Source organism: Gymnoscopelus microlampas (genome assembly GCF_963454915.1).
Source record: "Gymnoscopelus microlampas genome assembly, chromosome: 12".
NCBI lineage: Eukaryota > Metazoa > Chordata > Actinopteri > Myctophiformes > Myctophidae > Gymnoscopelus > Gymnoscopelus microlampas.
This window is the reverse complement of record NC_139949.1, coordinates 29994027-30008489: the sequence shown is the minus strand read 5'-3', so window position 1 is coordinate 30008489 and position 14463 is coordinate 29994027. Positions and strand designations below refer to the sequence as shown.

The window sequence follows — 14463 nt, the reverse complement described above, 5'->3', positions numbered from 1 at the left end:
GAACTACACTTTAGAAACAAGAAAAAAAACGCAACCCACTACCAATATTTATAAGCAACTTTTCAGAAAAAAACAGGCCAAAATCGCTTATAATAAGCGGACATGGCAACACTGACCCACGCCCCTCTAACGCCTCTTCAGGGAGCAGAGAAATTTTATATAACCCTGTTGTTACGTAACACGTGCGCGACAGAGGGACGTCTACAGGCTGAATAAACAAAATATGACATATCTAAACAAGTGGACATGACCACCATAACCCTTATAGGATGTATGTTATTTGTTATAATAGTAATCAACTTAATTTATATTGGGCTTATGTTGATTTCTGGAATAAAAGCACACATATCACTTTTTTTTAAATAGGCCTATTTGCTTGAATGTGTATATTTAACTTTAGAAACAATAACACAGGCCTCAATAAATAGCTGCCATAATAGCAAGTTAACGTGTGGGTGTGGTGGTGATTGGTGAGGTGAAATCCAGGTTTATTTGTTTAAATCCACAGTAGGCTACAATGTATTAATTTGCTAATTGTATTGTGGTAAGTGACACTTTATGACACTTGAGAGATGAATGAGAAGTTGGACACATACTTTCTTGAGTACACATTTAGCTCAGTACAGCATTGTCAAGGGAACAAAGACCTGGAATGCACATGTGATAATGATCTGACCTGTTTTTTTTGTTGTTTCTTTCTTTGAAAGCATCATAATAGGATGTCAGGTGGTTAGTTATCTGTCTGACCTATCTCTTGTGGTAGGCTACTGTCAGTGGTATAATGGTTCTTAGTTCAAACGCACCTGGTTCTTTCTGCACCCAATGGATAGGGAAAGTCTCTCCATGAACAGAGATGAACAGATTGATTTGTGGTCAGAGAGGCAGTTGTTGACCTGTATGATCTTTAGTCATAGCCTCCTGTTGGAAGGTTGAGAAATGTCTGATCTCTTGTGTAGCCCAATTGGTGTTGAAACATCTCCCTAAGGCACATTTCTTCTTTTTTTTTTTAACTAGGGCATTTGTTTGGCATTAGTGAAAGTGAAATTCCCCTTGCCCCACTTGTTGTTCTGCCCCGCAGTTTAAAAAATAATTAGGTTCTGCATAATCTAGAGAGAGTTAAACAAATAAATATTTGTTTAACTCTCTCTAGATTATGCAGAATTGTTCATTTTTGTTAAAATCTGTTTTTTTCTTTTAAATGTAAAGGGCTGATTTTGTAAGAGAAATGGCTATTTTCTATCTCTACCTATCCTTGTTTATCATATTTATTAATAGATTAAAATATGATTAAGATTGTGTAAAATACAAACATTGCTGTTGTCAGTTATTTATCCCATCTAACCCATGCAGTAAATTGGTCTAATTAGTAAATGATCTATACAACAGTAATGCTGATTTTTAGCCTGTAGCCTATGTAGCCTGCAGCCTATGATCCCAGAACCAGATAGGCTAATTATTTGTCTTTCTTTCTTCAAAATCTTATAGGCCTACATCTGTAATTGTTATAGTTTTAAAATCCAATATTTTAGATTAATATTAGTCTTGAAAATCGATCAATGTTTCGGTAGGCTAAGTAACAGGTGCTTTCATGCTACGGTATATGTCAAGCAGACACCGCCCCCTATGGGCCGTAAACGATAGGGTTCCATCTGGACCCAGATAATCTCCTCTACAAGATTAGTCAGAGCTTGTCCATGAGGATTCTTGAGGCAGAATTGTTTACTATTCCATCTTTCATACTTCTATCGATTGTTGTCAGGTATGTGTCAATGTCCCAATCATAGGCCGATGGCTTTCGTTACTGTGTGTAATAAACTAGCTATGGATATTCCTCCTGATGATCTTTTAACTCTGCTGGCTATAACACTATACAGTATGTGCATCGTGCACGTGGTATTTTATCCAATGATGTCGTTCCAAAAATAAGCTATAGCCTTATCACCGTAATTTTTATATACATTGCTTATCCCCGCTCTTACTTTTAGCGCCCTCGTCATCATATTTCGATAAGGTTAATGTTAATAGGCTAATTATTGAACCTATATAGGCTATAGGTGGCCAGTGGACTTGGATTTATCTAGGTTGTATCTGTCATTTTAGGACAACAGATGGCGACAGAAATAGCCTATGAAGAATCCTTAGCATCACTAAAATGTGAATAGCCTAGCCTACATTGCATACTGATCAAATAAATAGGTAATTCATTATTATCTCAATTTTAGCTGCAATGGGCCTACTGTATCTATAGTTTGGTAGCATGACCAAACTATAGGCATTTAATATGCTATACAAGCATTTCCCTTTGACTAAACTAAGCTATCATTTTTTGAACATAATGTTGTCTATGCCTACTCAAGGATATGAGTAGGCCTAGACAACATTATGTTCAACTCAATTAGGGGGTGTAGTTCAGGGGTCTTCAACGTTTTTCAGGCCAAGGACCACCTAAGAGACAGATGAAGCACCAAACCTCTTTGCCAAAAATAGCAAATCTACAAGCTCACAACACCTTGCTCTGCGAGGTGTTGTGAGCTTGTAGATCTGCTATTTTTGTCTAAGGTTCTCCTCTGCATATAACGCAAATATATTTGTGTAATATATTACACAGTAACTGAGGTGACCATGGGCTAACCCATCTCCCACAGGACATCTTAAATCTAATGACTGGTGGATCCAGGAAGATGAACACATCATGCTTATTCTGAACAATGGATATGATACAACATGAATTATGAGTTCATTTTAAAATGACTTAACAGTTTGGTGTCAATTCTTAAATATGCACCTCCAAAACTTGCTTCTTGATTATTTGGTGACAAGTCTGTTATTGCTCTTAAATATCGGTTTCATTATATTTTCAGGTTAATTGTCCAGGCTATATATAGCATACTTATAATTTATTTTTCTTTCTTTTCAGGACACAGCAATCCACACACTTTAATGTCTTCCTCCAAGAGTTCTCATTACTGGGCATTCTCAGAGTTACTTGGCCAGCGAAGGCTCTTAGGGTTTGGAGCTCTGTTAGCATGGCTGGTCCTCTTCCATCTCCTTGTGAACGTTTGGCTCCTCTGCATCTTCACCAGTCTCCTGGTGGTTCTCGGGGGTTGGCTTGGGTCTCGTGCTCTGCTGGATGCTAACAGCTTGCTGCACTTGGAGCATTTTGTTCCACTAGGTAACCAGTGGTGTAAAGTAACTAAGTACATTTACTAAAGTACTTTACTTAAGTACAATTTTGAGGTACTTTTACTTTACTGGAGTATATCCAATTACTTCTACTCCACTAGACGTACATCTCAGAGGCAAATATTGTACTTTTACTCCACTACAATTATTTGAAAACTTTAGTTACTATAGTTACTTTGCAGATATAAATATATTACATTATAAAACATACATTAACCACTTTAGCCCTATTTTATACCTAGGCCGTTTGAAAATAGCCGATCTACAAGCTCACAGCGCGTTGCATCGTGACACGTTGTGAGCTTGTAGATTCAAACATTTCAGTACTTTACTTTTGGTACTTTAAGTACATTTTGATACCAAAACTTTTGTACTTTTACTCAAGTAAATTTTGAACTCCGGACTTGTACATGTAACAAATGACTTCTACATTGCAGCATTGATACGACTTAAGTAAAACCTTTGAGTGCTTTTTCCACCACTGTAGGTAACATGCAGCCACCGCTGCCCTCGCCCGAACACGAGCGACGTCTGAACCACGAGATCCACAGCGCCGTCCACAAAGCCATGCGTGACTTTGTGTCCTCGTGGTACCGCACCGTGGTGGAGGAGGAGGAGGGCGAGTTTGAGCGAGTGGTGCGTGATTCCATGCTGGAGTCGGTAATGGAACTCAAGGAGCGTGCGCGGCGCGTCGACAGGAAAGCACTGCTCCAGAGGGTACTCGAGCTGTACGGATGCCACCTGCAGAGCTACATGACGGCAAGAGAGACGCAGGCGGGAGCGGCGTTGACACAGAAAGACAGCGGCATCAGCCTCTGGCAACTGTACAGTCGAGCTGATGCACCCCATCCTGCCCTGAGGAGTGCAACCGCCGAGCTCAGCTACTCTCGAGCTCTGGTGTATCTTGTCTTGCACGTGCTTGTCCCGTATCCCAACATGGAAACGAGGAGTGGAGGATGCATGGTAGCAGAGCTCATCACCTGCAATGTACTGTTGCCCCTCATAAGTAGGGTGTCTGATCCTGACTGGCTCAACCAGACCATTGTGGACATATTCACCAAGTCCCGAGAACCTCAGGAAACTGCCACGGATGAGCTTTTTGGAGCAACTCTATACAGAAGTCAGACCCAGGATGATTCCTGGGTCAGCTGCAGCTCACTCTCGTCTAACCAAATAGGTCTTAGCACCAAAACCCTCTCAGATCCCACTGATCTGTACAGCCAAGATCTGTTTTGGAAGATAGATTCCTCACTGGACAGCATGGATAGCCTAACTAGTGTTTGTAAAGGCGAAAATTGCCATGAAGGTCTGCTCATGCCATGCCGAGTTAACTGCTTTTATCAGAGCCCAGAGCCCGACCATGACCCCCAGTCGTCAGAGTGTCAGAAGTTGTTTGTTGAGTCTTCAATTCAGTCAGACTCAGAAGATGAGCAGGCAGAAAGCTTCTGCAACTGTGCTCCTCCAGGCGGTTTCTGTAATGTGATGTCTTTAACAGACGATGGCGCTTCTGGCTGCTTCGGCCCTCTAAGGTCTCTGGGGCCCAAAGTGGTGGTGACAGAGGACTCCCATTGGCCAGCAGGCATAGGCCAAGAGCAACCCTCAGTTTGTCTTCCGCCATATAACTTTGATGCCTCTAACAGTCCTCCAGTTGCACCTGTTAACATACAGAATGTCCACATTTCTGGCACGCTCACCTCCAAAGAGGCACGTGGTGCTGGCTCACACCCCTATACATTATACATTGTGAAGGTAATACTATTTAAAGCCCATAATTTTGTGTTTGTGTGTTTAAGAATAGTATTTAATATATTATTCACTGAACACTTGACTGTGCACTAATGCATGGGGCTGTGTTTCATAGTATGAGACTGTAATGGACCTGCAACCTGTGGCTCATCACACTGTCAACCGGCGATACAGTGAGTTCCTCAACTTGCAAGCTCGTTTAGAGGAGAAGCCAGAACTCAAGAAGGTCATGAAAAGTAAGACAAAATTCACTCTCTATATTGATGTTTTTTACAGACTGATTAATTATTGTTTCAGAAATGATTTCCTTATTACTTGTTATGCACTTCAGATGTCAGAGGCCCAAAGAAGCTTTTTCCTGACCTCCTGTTTGGCAACGCAGATATTGAGAAGGTGGAGGCTCGTAAAGGCCAGCTGGATACATTTCTTAAAGTATGACCAACGCAATAAATTAAATTAATAATATTTTTTTGTGTTATTGTAGTTTGACTGATGTATTTTCTCTATATAGCAATTAAACAGCATTCCTGAAACAGCCAACAGCGAGGAGATGCAGGAGTTCCTAGGTCTCAATGCAGAATCATGCTCTTCTTTTGAAAAAAGTTTGTCAAGAATTGATAAGGTAAAAAAATAAAACAATCTAACTAGGTTTAATGAAGATAATGCTCCATGCCATGGTAATTAGAAGAACATTAGAGAAAAAGCTGAAACTAGGCATTCAGATCAAATTACAAATCATTCTATTATATAGAAAGTATATATGTATTTCATAACAAAGACAGAACGGTTTGACCACCTGTTTAAACACTGTATGCTTTTATATGTCAGTCAAATTCAGATTAATGCTGAGACAAAGGTTCATGTGTACTAACATATCTTAATTGAATTTATACAGCACACAACAACTGTGTTACTATTATATAATTGCAAGGTGTGGACTTTGATCAATGTCAGATTATTAGGCAGGGTTGTTTGTCTCATATATTATCCAACCTGACTGCCTCCGAAGATGGTGGTGAATGCTTTAGACACATTGAAGACGGCCTTCCCACGGCCTGAGCCTCAGAGCCCGACAGAGGACCTCGAGGGAGAGCCTTTTGCCAGAGCAGGAGATAGCAGGAGATACAGGTGAGACCTCTTTGTCTAAAGTCCCTCTCTTATTCCACATTAGATACTGTAGTGAAGACTAGATACTAGAGATAAAAATAGGCAAAATCAGCCTTGAGTTAGTTGAGTAGCCCCTTTTTTAAAGGAAGTACTCTAATACTCAAGGACACATTTTACTGTCTGTTTTCTCTTGTATTGTCTCGTTTTATATTAAGGTGTTGCATTTGAACTGCTGTCTGGGTGTCATTTTATGTTTCATGCAGCAGGAGGCTCCGTTTCCCCAGCAAAGTTGCTCCCTCTCTCAACATAGCTGACTTGCAGCCTAAAGTGACATACTGCTTTAGTGAAGGCAGCGCTGTAAGTTACAGTCCTTCAGTGGATGTTATAAAGCTGACTTCAAATGTGGGTCAAAGAGTCAAAGTACAATATTTGCTTTGAAATGTAGTGGAGTGAAAGTCCATTAATTAGGCTACATTTCAGAGCAAATATTGTACTATCCAAAAATACATAAACTAAAGAACAGATACTAAAAAAAAAGACTCATTGTAAGTGCAGTACTCAAGTAAATGTACCTAGTTACTGTCCACCAATGCCAGATACAAATGATGTTCGTCTGCTTGGTGGTTGGCCGTGCAGGTGCTCAATGGCCTGACCCCCTCTGGACTGGAGAGGTTCATCAAGGACCAGGAGAGGCTGGTGTGTGGCGGATCCAATGGGAGGGAGACTAGGGATGGGAAGCAGAACTGTGAGCAGCTTGGCAAAGACAGGAAGACATCTGGAAAAGGTTGCGTCATTTTGTCAGTTTTTCTCAATGTGGGGTCCAGGTAACCCCAGGGGGTCCTTGAGGGGGTTCCAGTGGGCCCCCAGCTAAAGTTTGATAGTTGGAAACCAAATGGGACCTTACATGTCTGTTTGTAGAATGTACAAATGCAACCACATTGACCCTTATGGGTACATATTTACACTCTCAAAGTTAAAATACACTTTACAGTAGATTTTGTATCAGGTCTGTGGTCTAATACATATCAAACTGAGGGTCTTTGAAATTGATTGATTGATTGATTGATTGAATACTTTATTAACAGTTTGCAAAGAAAGCACATAAAGTACAGTTTAATACAAATACAATGATAAAAGGATTGAACCCAAGAAAGCGCTATGGATTGTTTCCATTGGGGCCCTGTGTATTCAATTCATATAGGATAAAATTTAACATGGTTGATCATCACTGGTCTCCATCACAGTATGTAGCTGTTGGCTCACCTGAATCTTTTACGTTGCCTCACATGTAACCAATACAGGAAGATGGAATACAGTAGCACTCAACTGAATAACAGTATCAGCCCACTTGCGGTGGAGATAATGGCTAAATGTGAACCATTGACAATCTCCTTTTATTCTGCCGCCAGTCGGCCATATTATGTATTTTATTGCGCCTTCCATCTATCTATATGATATGCCATCTGTGGGGTGGCAGTGACTCAGGAGATAGAGGAGCCGTCTGGAAATGAGATGGTACCCGGTTCAATACCCGGCTCAATTGTGTCTGTCTGTCTGTCTGTCTGTCTGTCTGTCTGTCTGTCTGTCTGTCTGTCTGTCTGTCTGTCTGTCTGTCTATCTACAGACACAGCAGTGGCAGATGTGGTTTTGAACATCCTTTGTCTGCTGATGAAGGACCAGTGGAGCTGGCTATGCACTGAAAACATTCAGAAGACCATTAGACTACTCTTTGGCACCTTCATTGAAAGGTAACGTTGCACCTGATTTATACTGTACGCTGCATCAGCCTCTTGCAACAAACGGCAGAGGACTAATAGCTTAACCCTTAGTGTCGTCCTGATAACTGCCTATTTATGTATACAAACTGTATTTGCTATTTGTTGCCTCGCTCTCTGGTGACATAAGTGATGAGATTGATTGATTGATTTGTTGAATGACGCCTAACAACATACAGTACAATATAAAGAATGCATACTGAAGTGTTTCCAACAAGCTCCTTTGGGGATTATTTGATTATCAGTTGACACTTCTTAACAGGTATTCAATTATCTTCAAAGGCTGAGTGTTCAGACACTGCCCCCTCTGTTATTTTTACAGGAAGAGTGTCCTGAGGTGCTAAGAGGTTTGTAGCACGTGCTGCATGATCATTGTTCAGATCACCTCTAATAAGCACCCATTGTCCTGCATGCAGAAGTCAACTATTTCTATTTTTACAATTGTATTCTTGTGTGTCTTTGGCTGCTGAATGTGTCTATTAACAAGGCAGATTTTCCTCTTATCGCAAAAAAAGTTTATGTTATAACATATAGTCTCATTAGTCTGTGTTAAGTGTTGTGGTACGATTGCTTATGCTTAGTGACGGAGAACAGGCCACATCCAATTGCTTATAATGTTAGCGTCTGGAAAATAATAATATTATTTTTTATTTACTAATATACTAAGGCAAGGCAGGTTTATTTGTATTGTATTGTACATTTCATACACAAATACAATTAGAAGTACATAAGGCATAACAAGGAATTTAAGCTCATAATAAGGCATATAACAATAAAAGGAATAAAAAAGATTATAAATAAATAATAAGAGGAATAGTAGAATCATAATAGTAGTATCATAACATAATCTCTGTTTGTCCAAGTACCTACATCATGGACAGAACTCATTTCACTTTAAATTTGATTTTTCATCCTTTCTTTGAGCATGTCTGTGAATATCTAGGATATTCCTGTCTATCGTGTTAACATAACATTGTGTTAATGTTCAGCAGTCCTATCTTCCATCGAGGGAAAGGGAGTGAAGATAAATAGAACACTACTGAATATGAAAACATTCACATTTTTTTGCACTAAAACCTTTTCTGTGCTTTGAGTGAGTGAGTGAGTGAAAGACCAAGCACATGCATGCAAGAACTCTCTTATTGCTTAACCTTGTGCACGTCCCTTTTCCATGTATCCTTGCATGTACAGCACACATATATATATACCGAGACTATGTTTTGTGCCCTGTCTGTCTGTCAGCTAGTCCGTCCGTCCGCCCGTGTGTGTCTGTGAACAGCTTATCTCTGGCACCGTTGTCTTGACCACAGTGAAACTGCACACACACTCCCTGGATGCCAGAGCAGAACCTCTGCCCCAAAATTTTCACATGGGCCGCCACCTTTTTAAGATATTTTTTTTTAGCTTTTTCTACTTATTATTGACAGTATACAGTAGACTGACAGGAAATGGGGAGAGAGAAATGGGGAGTGACACACAGCAAAGGTTGTCGGGATCGGGATTCGAACCCGCGACACGCCTAGGTGCCCAGACCGCTACACCAGCCGTACGGGCCCAAATGCCACCCTCTTAACATTGCCCTATTATAGCGCCACCAGTTATTTTATATTACTCCTACAAATTTTGTCCAAACATCACGCAAATCGGTACACATTATCTCTATAGTCAAGAGATCAAGTGATGGTGCATTCCAAACATTACTGGCCCACTATAACCTACCTGATCTGGCGGAGACCTGTGATCCGAGGACAGGAGCATTTTTTCTCTTGTTGTTAACGTGTGCAGTGCACAGTGCACCATACCATTGCTGTTGATGTCTAGCAGATAAAGGTATAGACACTTGCATGCAAGCGTCCTCTTGTGTTGAACCTGTTAACTTACAGTGCCACTATCTGTGTCTCAGATGGGTGGATGTAGGAATGGCCCACCTCACCAGTGCTCCCTGCTGGGTGATTTACCTGCAGGTGATGCAGGAAGCTGTGTGGCCTGGTGGCATGCTGCCTGCTCATCCCCGGCCAGAGCGCAGCGCCACACAGAGAGCTGAGACCAAGAAACAGTGTCTGGACTGCCTGACGCAGCTGCTCCCAGGTATTTACAAAGTGTTCATTTAGCCCTAAGAGAGTACAAATGTTACATTTGTTTACATGTTGTCCTTAGTTAGTCATTAATAATTGAGTCAATGTTGACCAAACAACATTCCTGGTTAAGAAGTCTTGGATTGAATTTTATTCCTTGCTTTACAATGCATTAAAATGCAATGATAACATAATGTTCACCTACTGTATCTCAAGCGAGTTTCAAGTATCTGCAAGTTGATGTTCATACCATACCGAAAATAACAGAATTCAATGGCTTCCTGAAAAATCATACAAACACGTATGCTTTGGAAAATGGTCCAGTTGTAGTCAAACATTCCTCTATGTTCCCACACAGAGACCATTACTGACATACTGGGTACTGAGAAGTACAGACTGAGTTTGGAGACCATCCTAGAGTCTTTACAGGACCATCGCATTAACAAGTGAGATGTACACACAGCAAAATAATGAGTTAATTGAATACTAAGAGTTTAAAATAGATGCCAATCTATTTAACCCCGTCTCTGTACTGCTTCGTACTGTAGGCATCTCATCTTCTGCATCTGTGACCTGCTATTGGAGTTCCTGATTCCAGAGTCTTCTGATGAGGTATTCCAGAATTTCCTGCTGCAGTCTGTCTAAAGATGCAGAGAAGGACCATGAAGGACACAAGGAGTTTAAGGATGGCGTATCTGTCAGTTAAGTGTGTGCAAGAATCAGATGTGTGCACAATCAACTTACTTGGCAGACAGGTCAATGAACCACCAGACCAGGACATTAGTCCTTTGACCTCTATAGATAGTGCCAAGGCTGGCCAAGTTGTAATACAGGTATGACCACAAAAAAAGGGTTCATTTACAGAAAGCCTCAACACCTAACCTAAGATAACCATAGCACTTTGGATGTGTTTTCCACTGGAAAAGTGCTTTATACAAAACATTAAGAGCTTTAACACAGAGCATTAAGACAGACAAAAGAAAGGCATAAAAGGACATGTGAATACAATTAAATGAAACTATTTAAAATAAGTTGGGAATAAACCCTCAGTAAAAGGCAACAGCAAACAGAAACGTTTTCATCTTTGATTTGAAACAACAGAGTTGTAGCAGGCCTGCAGTTTTCTGGGAGTTAGTTCCAGATATGTGGTGCATAAATAACTGAAGGCTACTTCTCCATGTTTGGTTCTGACTCTGGATTCAGAAAGCAGACATGCAGCCTGGACGGTTCATGATGTTTCACAAGATCAGAAATATATTTAAACCATTCAATGTTTTATAAACCAACAGTAGTATGTTGAAGTCAATTCAAACAGGGAGCCAGTGTAAAGATCTAAAAACTGGAGTGATGTGAGCCAATTTCTTGGTATTAGTAGTGAGAATTCAAGCTGCAGAGTTCTGAATCAACTGCAGCTGTTTGATCAATTATTTAGGGAGACATGTAAAGACACCGTTACGTTACAGTATAGTTGAGTCTACTGAAGATGAATGCATGGACACGTTTTCCCAAATCCTACTGACATAAGTCCCTTATTACTTAATATTTCTTAAGGTGATAGTAGGCTGACTTTGTAATTGTCTTCATTGTCTTAATGGGTCTGATGAAAGTCAGGTCTGAGTCCATGATTAAAACAAGATTTCGGACTTGGATTATGGTTTTTAACATGAATTATTGAAGCTGAGCACTGACTTTTAATCGTTGTCTAATTGAAGAAAATTCCAGGTATAACACAAGAACATATATAACACAACTTGGGAAAAAGAAAGTCAACCTAATTACTTATACAGCATATACTTGTGTTTTTTGTCGTTGTTTTTTTTTGTTTTTGTTTTTTACCATTATTTGATCAATGGAAACTGGAATAAAGAGTTGATATCCAGTACTTAACTTTGATTTGTTGTCTAATAAAAACAAATTAAGGAGAGTGTGCAGGAGAGAGTGCAGATGTAGCTTGGGAGAATGTAACTGCGTCCCAGACAACAGATTCAAGGACAGCAGAAGGTTAGCAGACTTCTCACATGCAGTGTGGTTGTTTTCCTTGTGTGTTGCATCACAAGCTTATTTGGTTAGTTTTTGATGCATTGTATAATTTTAATCTAATTATTATTTGGCCTACAGCCAACACAACTTGTACCATACATCCATCCTGTGTGTGTGTGTGTGTGTCTGTCTGTCTGTCTGTCTGTGTGTGTGTGTGTGTGTGTGTGTGTGTGCGTGCGTGCGTGCGTGCGTGCGTGCGTGCGCGCGTGCGTGCGTGCGTGCGTGCGTGCAGTGCATGCGTGCAGACTATATACGTACCACAAACACAACACAGCAAACCACATTCTTGTCAGGTAACAGTTTGTCATGTTATTCGGTAATGTGATTGTTGGACATCCTACAGAGGGAGCTGTAGACCAAGTTTCCATAGGATCAGTGCTGTTGGTGTACTGCTAGAAGTTGTGAAAAATAAAATGATCTATTGGGGATATGGACAGATTAATTTTTACAGTAATGGTATTACTGTTGCTAATCCCTTACTTGACCATCGGTGACAAAAACAGTTTGCTTTTCTCAGTGTAAGTTTACATTTCAGTAAATCAGTAGACACCATGGAATGCTGCAAAAGCAAGCAACGTTTTCACGCAAAAATACAGCACCTTAGCCTTTACACCTGACAGTATTTGACAGTATTTGTCCTTTAGACAAAATTATACAAATTAATGTTCTTTCGGCTGTACGTATATGTTTGACTTGGTAAATAAGTAAAACCACCAGTACAGAATTTCCAGGTGCAAAGTTATTTCTTATTTATTTATCAGGATTTATATGATAGCAGTGTCTTACAGACAATGACCCCCATTTCCACACAAGGTTCCATGAAAATGTATACATTATACTCTTAACGTCTAAACCATCTGTGGTTGGAATCCATTTTATTTTATCAAGACAGCAGACTCCATATATCCATACAAGTGATACGTAAATATGAACATTCCTAATCCCTTTACTTTATGGATCTTCATCAAACTGCAATCTGTTATTGCATTGTGGCACATGGTTTGATCCATTGTTTTCACTCATTGATTGACTGAGCTGACCAATGGTACTGTAGGTGCGTTTTAGTTGCAGTTAGACAATGATAATACGTTTAATTAAGTTGATATGGTGTGTAAACATGCCAATAAAAGTACTGTACACAGTATATTGTGTGTTATGGCGCATTAAAGTCAGTTGTAGAGGAGGAGGTGGCGATCAACTGGCTGTGAGCAGGTGCAACCAAGTGAAAGACATTTTGCTCACGCCACGGTAGCTAAAACCATCTCATTCACGTACTGTAATACATTAAAAACAGACATAGCATTTCAGCCTACTATAAGGCCTTCATCAGATAAAGCATAATAAAGTTTCAATTCTTTCCACAATATTTCCCATTCGTCCAAGAATCTGTGTAGACAAATGAAATGCGGCTTTATCAGATCATGTCAACGTCTCTGGTCACAATTTTCATTTGGTGTGGCAGAAATGCAGGGTGAACTTTGCAAGAACTTGTGAAGGGGTCAATGGTCAGAAATAGCAGATAATTGCCAGACCTAAGAGTGACTGATGGTTGGACTCAGACAGTGGTCCCAAGGAGGGGTGAGAATGAGGTCAACATCAACCCTTATTCACCTCCCAACCTTGTAGTATCATATTACTCCCTCCACTTACCAGGGCCAACAAGGTTTTGTTCAGCTCTTTACACTTAGAATTATCTACAACTGTAGAATGCAGATCCCGTAGGTCTACTAACATGTTTCAGTTGTCTCTTTCTGTTGAACGCCTATGGTTCATTCTCATGCCAACTCTAGCTAGTGCTTGAAGTCAACGTCTGTGCCCCCTCATCGAGTAAAATAGGGCAGCACATGAGTGGGTGGGGAGAACTGTTACTGCATTAAGTCATACAGTATTGTGATTGAAATGTGTTCTTGTTCTCCAGACCTCGAAGCTCTCCAGTTTTTTCCACTGTACGCAGCTGGAAGTAGGGCATTGAGGAGGGGTGTCAGAATTCCTTGAAGGCCTCCTCTCATTGCACATCTGCACAGTACAATACAGGCCACACTACTAACAGGAACCAGATTCACTCACAAAGCTTGATCTAAAGGTCAAATCCTAGAAGCAGGGGTTGGGAATACTTGTGCACAATGGTGCATTTTTTGTGTCAAACTCAGTTTTGTAGTATTGCTGGATGTTGTTGTTAATGACGACACACTCTAATAACCTGCAGAAATGCAGCATGGTACTCTGTTTTTAATTAAGCTCACTGATAATGCATCCAACATGGGCGCTATAATAGAGGTTTACCTCAAAAGCTTGGAGAGTCCGAATATTATGTTAAGATGTGGTGCAGTCATCCTTGTTAACTTAAACCCCCAGGTGAGGATGATCTCATGATTTGACTTTTCGCTATATCTGGGAAAACGTTTCTGCGTGGATGTGTGCATACATTGGTCTCCAAGTGGAATGGAATTCCCCCATACTATTCCCCCACTTCTTGGTGCTGCAGCTGTGGTCTAGTTTAGCTTGACTCTATAAGTCGCATTACTGTGGTCACTGAG

General features: G+C 40.4%; 1 protein-coding gene across 1 annotated transcript; it reads left to right on the top strand.

Annotated features, from left to right (window-relative positions):
* Positions 1 to 2940: 2940 nt before the first annotated feature.
* On the top strand, positions 2941 to 10592 carry snx19a (sorting nexin 19a; the record flags this gene model as incomplete). The annotated part of the gene is given in 13 exon segments (XM_084074239.1): positions 2941 to 3172; positions 3671 to 4932; positions 5045 to 5165; positions 5261 to 5361; positions 5441 to 5551; positions 5939 to 6057; positions 6300 to 6393; positions 6673 to 6820; positions 7661 to 7784; positions 9715 to 9899; positions 10245 to 10332; positions 10435 to 10521; positions 10523 to 10592. Coding segments are annotated over 13 exon segments (2742 nt in total).
* Between the last annotated feature and the right edge of the window lie 3871 nt (positions 10593 to 14463).